This window comes from Rhagoletis pomonella, unplaced genomic scaffold (assembly GCF_013731165.1).
Source record: "Rhagoletis pomonella isolate Grant_MI unplaced genomic scaffold, Rhpom_1.0 Rhpom_scaffold_00003, whole genome shotgun sequence".
NCBI classification, from domain to species: Eukaryota; Metazoa; Arthropoda; class Insecta; order Diptera; family Tephritidae; genus Rhagoletis; species Rhagoletis pomonella.
This window is the reverse complement of record NW_023458557.1, coordinates 56838412-56854368: the sequence shown is the minus strand read 5'-3', so window position 1 is coordinate 56854368 and position 15957 is coordinate 56838412. Positions and strand designations below refer to the sequence as shown.

At 38.0% G+C, this 15957-nt stretch overlaps 1 protein-coding gene across 1 annotated transcript; it reads right to left on the bottom strand.

Moving 5' to 3' along the window:
* Window positions 1-7666: 7666 nt before the first annotated feature.
* LOC118736314 lies at window positions 7667-8530 on the bottom strand. The gene has a single exon (XM_036466410.1). The coding sequence runs from the start codon at window positions 8528-8530 to the stop codon at window positions 7667-7669; it is 864 nt and encodes a 287-aa protein (XP_036322303.1).
* Between the last annotated feature and the right edge of the window lie 7427 nt (window positions 8531-15957).

Sequence of the window (15957 nt, the reverse complement as noted above, 5' to 3'; positions counted from 1 at the left end):
AAAACCAAAGAGAGGGTGTTAAACTGTAAATATTTCTCTATTTGTTTAGATGAAAGCACTGATATTAACGACATATGCCAATTAATTATTTACGTAAGCACAACAGATAAATACTTCAATACTTATGAAGAATTTCTATCCGTAGAGTCGTTGCATTCCCATGCGAACGGAAAATCTATTTTTGAAGCAATAAGCAAATGTTTGTTTTCATTTGCAGATACAAATAAATTATCGGCTGTGTGTACAGATGGTGCTCCGGTTATGATTGGAAAAAATGAAGGTTTTGTGGGCTACCTTAAAAAAAATGAAATTGACATTCCATCATTTCACTGCATCATTCACCAGCAAGTTTTATTTTCGAAAGTTTTGAAAATGGCAGAAGTACTTAAAACGGCCACAAAAGTCATAAATAAGTTGAGAGGTGGGCACAATGCACTTTCTCACCGAAAATTAAAACTATATTTAGAAGAGGTAAATGCTGAACATGGTGATCTGCTTCTTTTTACCGATATTTGTTGGTTGAACGAAATTTACAGTTTCTTAATGTCGGGGAACTCTTCACTTGAAAGAGAACTAGCGCAAAATTTCAAAAGTCCAGAATTTTTGCTACCATTTGCTCTATTCTGTGATTTGTTGGCGTTTATGAATATACTAAACCTTTCGTTGCAGGAAAAACAAAAGAATTTTCGATCTTGTCTCTTCGGTGGATGAATTTTAAAGAAAATTAGATATTCTTCATATGCAATTTTCCAGTAAAAATTTGGAAAATTTCAAATTCACCACCGAAATTTTTATTACGTTTCCAAATTACGATTTGAGCCAATGCGACGAAATATTTACTTCACTAAAAGAACAATATAATAACAGATTTAAGGATTTTAAAAAAATAAGGCAACAAATGGTTTTGTTTTCAAACCCGATGCAATGCGAAATCGGACAGCAACCAGAAGAAATTCGGAACGAATTAGTGAAGCTTCAAAGCAATTTATTTGTACCTATAGAAACAGGCATCGATTTCTGGAAGAGTTTAAAAGCTGATTTGTACCCAAAAGTAATCGATCAAATATACAAATTAAATTCCATGTTTGGTACCACCTACTTATGTGAAAGTGCATTTTCCGTAATGAAAATAATAAAATCTAAGCACCGAAACTCTTTATCGGACCAGCATCTCAAAGACTTAATGATATTAAAATTACACCAAGATGAAATAGACATTAATGAATTGATAATGTAATAATCTGCTCAGCATGAATATTAACTTTCAAGTTCTAATTGCTATAAGTGCAAAGCTCTTATTAGTAGACATTTTAATAAGTAATTTTTCTAAATACCATTGTATTTGCGACATTTGTTTTTTTTTTTAGGTCTGCAGTTGTATGTGAATTACATAAGCCCAAGTTTTTACAATGGGAAAACTTAATAAGGTTTACACAAACCCCATTTATTTTAATTTAAAATGTGACATTAAAAAGACGTTATGATTTTTAACCATAAACAAATGAAAAAAACGCTCCACTCAGTGCAATTATAGAAAAGTGCTTCTCAGCGCGACGCACTAGGGCACACATTGCATACTTTATTTTATAATATTTTTTTTTATCAAAAGAAATCGATAGAGAAATGTAAATGCTGGTTTATGCCCAAAAATACTTAATGAATAATATTTATAAGTTATACTCTATTTTTAAGACTAAATACCTACTTATATGAAACAAGTAATTTTTAGCAAAAAAAAAAACCGACTTCAACTCTCATATAAAAAAAAATATATATATATATATCTCACGATCCACTGATCGAATCTTAACCAGATTAGTATGGGACCACCTCTGAGACACTACCTTTCCGATGCAAAAGAATTATCGAAATCGGTTGACGTGGTCCAAACTTATGCGGTAACATACATAAAAAAAAAAAAAAAAAAGATTCCGACGAACTGATAACCTCCTCCGTTTTTGGAAGTCGGTTAAAAAATAAGACCTAAACACCGTAACCATCTGGCCGGTCAGCATATAAAAGAATTGGTTCTAAGGTTCATTATTACACTATAGGTATAAGCAAAATAGGCCAAAATACCCATGCACGAAAAATACCACTTTTAGTACATTTATAAAAAATGCGGCAACCATAACTGAGCGCGACGCACTAATCCCATGACAAAATGAGACTGTGTTGGTGTGCCCAGCTATGTTTTAAACAATCATTGAGACATTACAAAGCAAATTGAAGTGTGCAGTGGCAAAGTGTAATAGTGAAAACAAAAGGAAAGCGTGCGATATAAGTTTTTTTTTTCGTTTCCTACCGACGCAAACCTGGCGAAAAAGTGGAGGCAGTTCTGACGGCGAGGAGATGCATTAAACACCATTCTCTTCTATCATTCTTGCATTTCACTGAGATGGTTAAAAGCCATGATCCAACTACACAAGATCTGACAAGATGAAGCAAAAGAAAAAAATAATTTTTTGGCCGACGTTTGTAATTTCGGCGCCATGTTATTTTCTGTGAAAAGTAAACAAAGAATATGAAGACGAAGCATAAAGAAACAAGTAAGAAAGTCTAAGTTCGGGCGGAGCCGAACATTAAATACCCGGCGCAAGTATTAAATATATGTTTTTTACCTTTCCGAAAGCTACCGCTACATGGTAAACCGGGGTGTACCAATTTTGAGTAAATTAGCGTCCTTAAATTTCGAAATATTGAAGTTTCAAGCATTTCTGAAATTTACTGTTATATGAAAAGCGGTCGTAATTTTAGTTCGATTTCAATAATTTTCAACGTTTTGCTTCTATGTGGCAAGCACAATAACCACACCGAGTTTGGTACAAATCGGTAGAACGGTTACCGAGATACATATATGTGATCATAAGTGGGCGGTGTCACGCCCATTTTTCAAAATTTTATCCTAAACGTATTTCTTGGTAAAGAGTTGTTGCAAACATCAATTTTGAATAAATTAGCTTCAATAATTACTGATTTATCGAAGATTTCGTATTTCTCTAAATTATTGTTATATGGGATGTGCGCGTGGTTATTGTCCGATTTGAAAAATTTTCAGTCATTTCGTGTGTTATACCAAGGTTAACAACTGTGCCAAGTTTGGAAGAAATTGGTGCAGCGGTTACCAAGATATACACATGTAACCATAAGTGGGCGTGGCTACGCCCATTTTCCAAAAATTTATAATATTTTCATTTTTCGTCTAAAACTTATTGTAAATATCAATTTTGAGTGAATAATCTTCAGTAGTTTCTAAAATATCCAGTTTTCGTATTTCTGAAAATTACCGTTATATGGGAGGTGGGCGTGGTTATTGTCCGATTTTACCCATTTTTAATACCATCCGTCCTACGCCAGAAAGAAGTGCACGTACCAAGTTTCGTTAAGATATCTCAATTTTTACTCTAGTTATCGTGTGCACAGACGGACGGACGGACGGACGGACGGACGGACAGACAGTCACCGCTTAATCGATTTCTCTTTTCATTCTGATCATTTATATATACATTTGTCTATATCTATCTCGATTCGTTTTGCCTGTTACAAACAACCGTTATGTGAACAAAGTTATAATACCCTTGTGCACAAGTGCGCTCGGGTATAAAAATGCAGGCAATGTTATGCACATGTTTGTGCTAACCAATTTATTATTTTTGTACGTGTTTTTGCACAAGAATGATAGAATACAAGATTGCGCCGTCCTGGGCGTTGACATTTGTGTACCACAAGTAAACAACGAATAGAGCGAAAAGAAGAACGAGTTGAAACTGCCAAAGCAGTTCACTTTACAACGAAAAACGTGTTTTAATTTTGCTAAATGCGAAAATATTGCATTTTTCACCTAATCTATTAGAGAACAGTGAACATTTTAGTGCACTCCATTGCTTTGCAATTGAGGCTGCTTCAGCAAACGTTTTAGTACACTCCATTGCTTTGCAATTAAGGCTGCTGCAGAAAACTGCAGCAGCATCTCTGCGGGATTGATTAGTTAACTTGCTAATGGAGGCTGCGTGGAGCAGAAACAAAATCATTGTGAGGAATTGCTGTTAATATAATAATAGAGAAATATTTCGGGAACGGCTTTGCCGTGCCCTATGTACACAAAATGCAGCGATTCGTCCCAGCGCTACACTTGCATCTTGAGGGCTGTCGCAATTTAACACACATCACTTCATTGTATTAGTTTTTACGCAGTCTTCAACTCAAAAATCACTCACAAATTGCAAATTAACACAATTTAAACTGATTTTTCACTTATAATTCATATTTCTCTTTCGCTGATTTGTAAACAAAGGTTTATTTACAAGTTACCACAACTGTCAAAATCGGCAAAACCCAAGTAGCGGTACCACTGACGGCGCCACCTTTGTTCGCTGCACCGTGGTTTTTGCATCCAATCACCGCGCACTTCCTTTTAATTATATTTGCACAAAAAATCACTGAAATAAACCACCGACAAAATACACATAAAGAAAGAAGCAAAACATAAAAAGCAAACTTCAAAATTACGAACGTCACACACTTTTTTCTCAATTGCTATTACAAATGGCTGCTTCTCAACCGGTCAGATCTGTTCTGGTTCATCTGTGTTGGTTCATGGTTAAAAGCTTACCAACTCGAAACCACGTCGAAAGTCTGATACAACCTATGGGGATATTTGTGTGTCCCTATTAATAAAACACGTATTGAAATAAATACTTTCTTATATTTTATCAATTACGCTAGAGCGTTGAACGTTAACTTCTTTCGCTTGCAACCAAAAAGACCTTCCATCTTTGCAACGTGACAGATCTTCAAAATCGTGCGAAAGAGATAAATATATATATACAAAAGTGAAATTAACATACGAATATGAATAAAGAGAATGAATATTCCCTACAGTACACCCTCCTAAACTTTGAATTTTTTAAGTGGGTTTACATGTCTGTTAAAAATAAAAATTTAAATGTTTATGCTACTTAAATATGTATCTAGTTTTGAATTTTACAGATTTTTTTCAATATGTTTTCAATGGTTGAAAATTTGCAGCAGGAGTATTGCGATCCTGCGACTCTTTTTCCGACGGCGGTTTTGCATAACTATGGTCATTATGAACTGTATTGTAGATTGGTCGTGAATTCGGTTGAGTTACAGGAGTGTATTGTTGTGTTGAAGTTGCGGGAAGTTCGTTGTAATCGATTATGTTTTCTGTTGAAGAAGATTCCGATTGAGAGTACATGTTAGACGACGTGTTCGTTTGCGTCTGGTCCACAGGGTTAGATGAATCATCATTTAGCCAAATCCTCTCCAGATGCGCAGGTTTGAGTCTCTCTATTGAAACATTTGTAGTTGAGCCCTTGCGCTGGATTTGGAAAACGCGATCAGTAGGTCGCGAGATGACCTTGAATGGTCCTTCGTACGGCCTTTCGAGAGATTGGGCATTGTCTTTGCGGAGAAAAACGTGTGTGCACGTTGCCAAGTCTTTGTAGCAAAATGGTTTGCGTTTGTAGTTGTGCGCTGTAGGAACTGGTTTTAGCTCGCGCATGTGCTCTCTGAACTTTTCTAAGAAGATCTGCGAATTTGATGCGAAATCATTATCATTGAAAAACTCACCTGGCACTCGCAAAGTGGTGCCATACAGGTATTCCGCGGGTGATGCGTTTAACCCTTCGCGTATGCAGGTACGAAGGCCTAGACGCACTGTTGGAAGCGTTTCCACCCAGTTGAATCTAGAGCCATGACACATGATTGCTGATTTTAGGGAACGTTGCCAACGCTCGATAAGTCCATTGGAAGCAGGATGGTAAGATGTGGTGCGCACACGTTGAGTTCCCAAAAATTTTAGTAGTGCACTGAACAAGGCCGACTCAAATTGCGAACCTTGGTCCGAAGTAATGATCTTTGGTGAACCAAATCTGCATATCCATCCGGCGTAGAATGTCTTAGCCACAGTGTCTGCAGTTTGATCCTTCGTTGGAAACGTTTCGGCCCACCTAGAAAACCGATCAATGCATGTTACACAGTACCTGAATCCATTACTTAGTGGTAGGGGTCCAATCATGTCGATGTGAACATGATCGAAGCGACCATCAGGAGCTTGGATCACATTAGGAATCTTCTGGACGTGGCGGCTGGTTTTTGATTGCTGACAGTCTACACAGTTCCGAGCCCAGTCTACAATATCACGTTTCATATTTGGCCAGAAGAAACGTTGTTGAATTATGCGCAAAGTGGCTTTACCGCTTGGGTGCCATAAACGATGAAAACTGTTGAAAATTTGTTGTTGTAAAGCTGCAGGCAGATAAGGGCGACCATTGTCAGTCGATGTTTCGAGGACTATCGGTGTCTTTGAAGCACCCCAATACATCTTGGTGAATTTGCAGGAAGTTGACGTTGACTTTAAAAGTTCTTCTAATTCCTTATCGGACTGTTGCTGCTGAGCCAGATCAGTAATATCGAAACTGGCTGGCATGTGAAATGCGTCCACCCGCGAAAGAGCGTCCGATACAACGTTATCAGTGCCGGCAACATGGAATATGTTGGTTGAAAATTGCGAAATGTATTCCAGTTGACGTTATTGTCGAGGCGACGCTTTATCAGTGCGCTGCTTAAATGTGTAAACTAAGGGTTTGTGATCGGTGAAGATTGCAAAATCACATCCCTCGAGATAATGGCGAAAATACTTGATGCTCTCGTGGACTGCAGTAAGCTCACGATCGTACGTGCTGTACTTTATTTGAGCCGGAGAAAATTTTTTAGAGAAAAATGCAAGAGGCTCCCACGAAGAGTTGTTGTTTCGTTGTTCGACCACCGCACCCATAGCCATGTCAGATGCATCAGTGACTAAACGAAGTTGCGCGTCTGCGGCCGGATGTACCAGTAGTGTAGCATTCGACAAGTCAGTTTTTCCTTGGAGACCGTTGGTAAAATCTTGAGAATGGGGGATTGAGTATCTGTCGGGCACCGTGACAGAGTTTAAGCGTCTGTAGTCACCGCATACCCGCCAGTCGCCGGTCTTCTTTTTGACTAAATGAATAGGGCTAGCCCATGGCCTGTTCGAAGGACGAATCCATCCTAATTTCATCAAGTACTCCAATTCGGCTTTCGCGGCCTTATATTTCTCTGGGTTGAGTCTGCGTGCCCGTTGAAACACCGGGGCACCGTAAGTTGGAATAAAATGTTCCACTTGTCGTTTGACGGGTGCATGGTTTTGTGAAATACCAGTGATCCCAGGAAATTCTTTGAGAATTTTCATGAATTCACTCTTTGTGTCGTTTATCGTAGAAATTTTGAACTGCTCTGTAGAACTGATAAAGCCTTTTGATGTTAGTTTGGTTGTCTTGTCAATAAGAAGCTGCCCTTTGAGATCGATGAGCAAGTTGTAGTGCGATAGCAGATCGGCACCAATGATTGCGTACGGAACAGCGGCGATGCAAAATGTCCACTCGATTGGTCTACGAAGCCCTAGATCGAGTGTAAGTCGCTTATCTCCGTACGTTGGGATTGTAGTATTGTTGGCTGCAAACAGCTTAAGATCATGTGCGATTTTAGTGGCAGAGTAAGAGGTTGGAAGAAGAGACAACTCTGCCCCAGTGCACCAGGAATTTAGCTCCGGACAGTTTGTCCGAAATTATCAGACGGTTGTGAAGCTTGCCACCATGCGCCGCCTGCACGCAAGGTGGTTTGATTAGTTTTCCGAAGAACTGGTGTCTTGTGCCATGAGGCACGGTGGATTAAATTTTTTTGCTTTGATGCCGTATTTGTTGTGAAAGAAGCAAATTGATGGGTTATGACCTTGAGGCATAGGACCCTCCTTTCTTTGCTGCTTGCTTTCGATGCTTGTGCTGCGTACTCTCGAATATCGTCGATTACTTTGAAGCGTTTTGACAGTAGAGGCCAGTTTATCTACTTTCATTGTCAGTGCTGAGATATCCTCCATCAGTTTGTCGAATTTACTTGGTGATGGTAGGCGTTGGTGGTGTTTAACTTCAAACACGTTAGTAGGTGATTGATTCTTCATAATCTTGTCTGCAATTAGCGCTAGACTGTCGATGTCGTCGGATGGACTAACGGCTAGAATGGTCCGCACCGTGTCTGGAAGATGTTCCAAAAATAGAGATTTTAAAACTGTTTTGTTGCAGCTACCAGAGGCTGCATTTCTTAAAACCATTAAGAATTGCGTCGGCTTTTGGTTGCCTAACGTTTGGCCTTTAAAAAGTTTTCGGAGTTTGGTCTCCTCCGAGCAGGAAAAGGCTTGAATAACCCTCTCTCTAAGGACCGAGTACTTAGTTTTATCGGCAGGAATGGCTTCTTTGTTAACACTGGTTGCATAAGGGTTAACTTCGGGCGGAGCAAAACCAAAAATGTAGTGGAATTTTGTAGGTTCACTCCTAATGTTGTTAACATGAAAAATTGATTCTAACTTTTCGAACCAGGTCTCTGGGTCTTCTGGATAAAACTCAGGTAGCTTGTGTAGCCGAACCACCATGGCTTCCATGTCGGTTGTAGTTGTACCGCCTGAATTTGCGACTTGGTCGTCATTTAAAGACATGTTAATGATTGCAGTCTCGTATTTGTGCGATTTGAAAATTTTTAGGTCGGTGATGCTGCTTTTCGCTGTAGTATGATACCTAACCTCACACTTGTGTTGTGAAATTGAGGCACTAGAAAATTCTGTGGCAGCTGCACTAGTGTGGCGTCGTTGCCTTTCTGTTGAAAATGAATTAACGCGATTTCTTTAAGTCACTATTTATTGTGGCTGTTGTCAGGGGTCACCAATTATAGGGATATTTGTGTGTCCCTATTAATAAAACACGTATTGAAATAAATACTTTCTTATATTTTATCAATTACGCTAGAGCGTTGAACGTTAACTTCTTTCGCTTGCAACCAAAAAGACCTTCCATCTTTGCAACATGACAGATCTTCAAAATCGTGCGAAAGAGATAAATATATATATACAAAAGTGAAATTAACATACGAATATGAATAAAGAGAATGAATATTCCCTACAAACCCAGTGTTTTCCCGCCATCTGTGGGTCATTCGCGTTAAAATGTAAAAAATTCGTTCCTTACTAGTGTTTGGACTCCACTAAGATCAGATTAGATTTACTCCGGTTTTTGAAAAATTTTAAATCTACTCCTCTGCTCCGCTTGACTTCAAATCTAATCCGTTTTTTTTCATTCATGTTATGCCCCTCTTAGGGCCGTGTTCTGAGTGTTCACCACCGGTTTTAAAAAAAAATTTAAAGTTAGCCAAATCTCACTGTTAAAAAGTAACTCTTTCATAGAAATGTGTCAATAAAGTAACTTCGTTATTTTTTGATGTGTGGCTGTAGAAATTGGCGGATGCAAAACTTTAGTTAAGTTGTTAAAAAACATATGTACAATGTAATTTATATAAAGTAGAAAAGGTTTAAAACCTATTGATCTTTAAAAAATTAAGTGTTAGATATTTGTCTACTTTATAAAAAATGCTAAAAATTACCTAAATATGTAACATGATATCCTTACATTGCCTCGCGTTTTTATTTTGCATGAATAGAAAATATTTAAGTCAAACAATTAATGTCAAAAACGAAAATAAAAAATTCAATCTAGACGGATTATTTGTTTTTGCTCCGATTTTTGCAGCGATTTAGTCCCGAATCAAGTTGATATCCAACATCATTCTCCAACTCATCTCTAACCGACGCGCATATACGTAAAAAGTGATAGAGAAACGAATATTTAATTATCAAATGAAAAACTAAAGCTATATAAAGAGGAAAATTACCAACAAAAAGTAAATAATCTTCAAAATATCCTCAAATAATCTTGAAAGAAAATAAAACGCCAAGTGAATCAAGTGGCAAAATTACTGTCGGATTGTGCACTGTGAAGTGAATTATTGTAATACGATTTTGCTTAACTACATAATACAAAAGGAGTAATAAAAAGAAAAATAATATTTAAATTCATCTATGTACAGTGGCTCACAGCTTATTTCATGCAGGTAAAGTATTAAAATTTCGAGTGCTGTATTTTGAAAACCAAAACGTATATCGATGCAATTTAAACACCAAATTGTTGAAATGAAAGTGTAGTTTTAAAAGGCAACTTCATTTTTATTATTTACCGATGGTTTAACAAATTAAGAATTAAAAACTAAAAACATAACCAAGTTTTATGTCACAGCTTATTTCATGCAGCGTATTTATTCTAAAAATAAGTTAAATAAATTAATGATTTAAAAAATATTTAATATTTAGTGTGGTATCCTTATAGCAAAGCATTTGACTAAATATTTGCGTACAAATTTTTTTCAACTGCGATTATTTTTCTTGTCATTGTCATCTAAACTATTAAATTCATATATGTAATACTCCTATATTGGCAGTAAGAGCTAGTACCGTCCGAAAACACTACAGTACAGATATATCAATAAACACGTACGAAAGAAAAGGAACACATACGTTTATAAATAAACATGTACACAACACATATACAAAAACGGCACTCAAATACACAATACATTGACAAAAATGGTACTAGACTGTCTCGCTTTGATTTCGGAATGCTTACACATTGAGAAGTTAGCTTACTGCCAATATAGAAGTATTACATATATGATTAAATTGAAGCTGCATGAAATAACCTGTCAGCCACTGTATGTCGTTTCAGTCAAAAAGGTATAAGGTATTTTACTATTTCAATTTCAGTATTTCAATCATATGTTTGAGACCAATTGGAGAATTACATTGGACTTCAATTTGAGAACTAGCATTTTCTCAACTTGAGAAACAATCCTTTTTGTTGAGAACGCTATGATCCCCCACTTGAGGTACTGTTGAGAAACAACGTTGGAGATTTGAGAAATACCTTAGCTCTCAACTTAACCTCAAGTTGAGCTTAAACCTAAATGTTTATTGGGTGCATACAATTGGGGCAACGTAGCTCGCAGTTGCACCAAGGGTTTTATGTTGGAACGAAAATGAGCAGAACAAAACACCGCGGATTAATTAAATATAATACAATTGCTTTATTGTTCAATTCGGAGAAATATGTATGTAGAGTTAGTGACTTACAATATTACCTTGGTTAAAAATACGCAGGGGAAGTGGCTGGCAGACGTCCTTTGATCCTCGAATTCTCGCAAGAAGTGACCGAGCTAATTCTTGCGAAGTTAAGTTTGACCCCCAAGCCACAAACTGTTTGGAGGGGAAACTTAACGAAGTTTTATATTTAAGCGGTAAACGCATATACGTACATGCTAACAAACTGTTTGGAGGGGAAACTTAACGAAGTTTTATATTTAAGCGGTAAACGCATATACGTACATGCTAACGGCTTAGCATTAATCAGGCTATTTATGTATGTGTGCATCCGTTGCACATTTATACAATTCTACGTTAGGATGATTCACCCTTTTAAGTGATTGATTTAGCATGGAGGCCTAAACATGCCGGCCCCCTTGCTATACGCAACAATAGTTAGTCGAGTCAGCCACCACTCCTACATATAAACAAAGAAAGAAATTGTAACATAAATATTGATTTTCGTTGAGCTGGATACGTAGGTCTCACCATTAATGGTCATCTAGGACTTCTCTGGCTGTGGGAGATAAGAAATTAAATAAACAGGACATGGATTGACATTTCAGTGCACAAATGTAAAAATATTTATTCAAAATGCAAGAGATGTACATTTATTAAAAATTCAAGAGATATATATTTATTCAAAATTCAAGAAATGTATATTTATTCAAAATTCAAGAAATGTATCTTGGAGTTTGCAGTTCATACTCGCCAAGGAATTTTTTAGAAGTGCATCCGAAGATGCTATTCTGTGCCAAGAGAGGGCCGAAGGCGGTAGGAAGGGTGCCCGGTAGAATGATCTACGGGTAAACATCTGCTTCCAGCAACAAGCGAATCGGAGTTGAGGCGAAAAAACTAGGATCTGCCAATCGAATGTTGGTATAGGCCGTGGCTATCGAGCGGTCGACGCTGGCGGTGGGGCTTATCCGCGCATAATTCGCCACTACTGTCGCGTGTACTGATACCCTCGTAGTTTTCCCATATTTCCCTCGCAGCCGAACCATGCAGCTTCGGTGGTTCCCGCGACCAATCTCCTCCAGTCCTAATTCCCGCACTAAATCGGCCGATATCACGGACGTTGGCGCGCATACGTCTGTGGATGCTCGAACTAAATGTAAGCGTCCTCTCGATTCCACCTTAACGACCGCTGTTGCGGAAATCGCCGTACATGGTCGCAATGTCTGAGCGGCGAGCGTTACAGGGCCGGTTCTAAATGCGGCAGGTAACTGGCGGGGCCAAGTCTCCAGTCTACCCCTTTGCTCATTGTGTCTTGAAGTCGCGTTGCTTGTGTCCCGCGGGCGGAAACTCCCAGTTTCCACTCCACGGCGCTGTCGTTGTTCTTCTTGACGGAAAGCCCTTTTCCGTATGAACCGCGGGCCGAGAGACCGAGTCTCCGCTCCGCATTGCTGCCGTGCCATTGACGTCGTCCTGCTTGCTTGGGAGCCCTTTTGCGTATGGACCGCAGGCGGAAAGACCGAGTCTCCACTCCGCAGCGCTGCCGCGCCCGTTGACGTCGTCGGAGATAGCGTGCTTCCGATCCACGCTGTCGCCTTTTAGGTCCTAACGGGGGTCGGAAAGTCCGGGTTTCCGATCCCCTCGTCGATATTGGGACATTCACTTCCGCTACGGGCTCAATTATTTCGCCCTCTTTTATTTCTGGGCGGAGGATTCGGGAATCCGTCCCGGAGTCTGACGCGTATATTGAGAGCACGTTGTCTCGTTCCCCTTCGCTGGTAACCTGCTGGCTCCACGGTCTTCGATAAATGGGCTCCTCGTCAATATGTAACCAAAGAACGTAAATCTATAAGAAGAGACAACTCGCTGAAGTGTGGCGAGTGAGTCTGGAAGGTTCGCAAGAGGAATTCGCGTCCGTTTTAACATCAAGTTTCGTGAATGAATTCGACGCACATTAGATTGCGCGGCGACAAAGAACGTTGAAGAAAGAGTGATCGATGATAGAAATAAAGAAATGAAATAGCAAACAAGATGGCCGCGACTCTTTTTGTTTATTTGGCATCGTCATTTAAAATACGCATGTGCGTAGATTTTCTTTAATTTGTAATTTTAAACAAATGTAAGGAAATTAAATGCATGCGCATGCAAGAGGTTTACAAACTTCCTCTTTAATGTGGAAGTTGTAATTTATGAATGAAAAATCCCCTTTAATTAACAAATAAAATAAAATATTAAATTGAACATTTAAAATCAATAAATAATTCACACCAACTTGTACAAATGTACTCATGCGATTTTCCTCCTAACATATATATGTTTCTGCATCCATGCAAATACACGTACATACATATATGTACACATACGCATATGCGACTAAAATACAACAATAACAAATTCATTCATAAACGCATGCGCATATCTTCAAGGTCAGACTCATTCATTCATATATTCAATGACCATACATCTCCCCGCAAACTCATCGCACACAAGCGCAACTTCTGCGCGAGGGCTACAAAAATTCTAAAATATAAAATTGAAGAAATCACAACCAGTCAAATGAAAAGTTGCAACTCCGCAGTAAAATCTGAGGACGTCTACAAAAATAATTTATCTCGAGTTTAGCCACTTTTTATCTAAACTTCTAAATCGCTGTGCTCCTTCCAACTTTTAAATTATCAATTAGTGGTTTAATTTTTTATTTTAATAAAAAACAAAACAAACATAATTTTTTGCTCACATGGCCCATGATATTTTGATGTAAACTCAAAACTTCTAAAATCACATACATAAGTGGTTTTACAACAATTGTAATTTGGCAACATGGTTGCCTTCACCAGCTTCGGTCATCATTTTTAAAATTTTTGTGAATCGATCGCTTACGATTTGTTTACAGTTGACTCTAGATACTTCGAACAACATATATAGAATTTAAAAAATTTAATTATACTGCATTATTGATAATTGAAAAGCTCTGAAGCATGTATAAGTGAGTGTATACATACAGACCTATTCTGCGCTGGTAACACAAATATTGTTTACTATCATGAAAAGCTTCAAACACAAAATCGTACATTAACCTATTTTGCGTTGGTAATCTTTTTTTTTTACCGGAAAATAAAGCTCCTCTCTTTTTTTAAACCCTTTTCGCATTCTGCGCACTCTTGTAACTGCTAAAATTTGTTACCATCTCATAAGCAGGTAACAAAATATTGCCCCATAAAATATGCAACACAGAATTTCTACAAAACTTCATAGCTGAAATACTGAATAAATTGAAACGCTACCAAGGTACCTGGAATTGCGTTACAAGAAGTGGTAACAAAATTTGCCGGTTACAAAATATTTTATAACAAGCAGAATAGAGCTGCAAGATGTTCAAGTTTGGAGCAGCCTACTGTAAACGCATATTTATAGGTTCGTATGTATGCGCGTAAATATGTCGGACCCGGCATTTCGCAGGAATTTAAGAATTTGTCAAGTTAATATGGCGGAGCACGTGGGAAAGACGGAGATAACTTATGTTTCACATTTACGTGTTTGTTTTGGCGGAGGATGTGAGAAAGACGGAAACAACTTATGCTTCACATTTATGCGTTTGTTTTTTGCATGAATATGAACAAAAAATTGGAAAATATTTATTATTGCCCGAAGAAAACAGAACTCATGTATAAATGCATAGATTTAAAATAAACTCATGCCATCTGTATATAACACACATTGGTTTTGTTCATAAAGCCGCCATATACAGACTTTATCCATCAAATCGCGACACATAACTTTTTTTGTACACTTCAAATATGTAAATTTCCAGATGAAAACAAAACATAGGTACACTCATATATAAATGTATAGATTTCTTATTAAACTAATGCATTTTTATATAAAAGTACACGGGTTTTGTTTATAATAATCACTTTTGTCCATAGGCATCAACGATCGCACTTGTTGACAATCACTTGGCACTTACAAACACTCTCTATTCTTAATAAGGACACTTTCACAAACACGCACCTGAGTATTTTACACGTTCGCTGAATATTTTATATTTTACACCTCCATTTATGTACTTTCTAAATCAAAATACATTGTTTCAATCACTTGTGCAAAATTATCCCCGAAATTCACATTTGCCGCTTTCTCATGTTTTGCTAGTGTTTTCCGTATTCGCGGCGAAAATAAAAAATCTGCCGCGGACAGAGTCAAAACGGAGACGAATCCCTGTTGCAAACGTTTCAGATACGGTCAAAATCGGCGCGGCACATTTTCAAAGTAACGAGTTGTCTCTTCTTATAAATTTACCTTCTTTGATGTAACGTGGTATGGTGCTTATCATGGCACCGGCGGCATCGATCACGGCTGGTGCACCTTTGAACGCGATGCGTCATCGACAAGCAATTGCCGCAGAACCGCCCTAACAGAGACTCTCGCAAGCGCTCTTCAGGAGTCTTTGCCCGATATACTGGGCATAGTCGGATTGGGAGCTTACCCTCGCAGAGTCGGCATGCGATCGGATAACGATGAGCGCGGCGTTCAGATTTCTTCCTCAACGTAGAGAAACGAGTCATTGTTACCTGAAATATGTTATCTCGTCTTGGTTTGGGAGGTAATTTGCTCGTTATTATAATGGATTTCTACTATGGTTGATATTTGAGAACTGCTATTTATTATTACCAGGGAACGGATTTTTAGGACCTAAAAACCTATAAAAAAGGCAAAATAAAATAACGAAATAGGCTGAGAAAGGCAAAATAAAATAGCGAAAAAGGCAGGAAAAGGCACTAGGTATTGCGAAAAAGGCAAACCAAAATAGCGAAAAAGGCACTAGGTGTCCATAAAAATATGAACATGAAACTCTGCCGCAATAGAGATAGGATTTTAGAAATATAACACATTCATACATGTAGGATGGCTCTTCAGAATTATAGTCATTTTTAATGTTTAAGTAT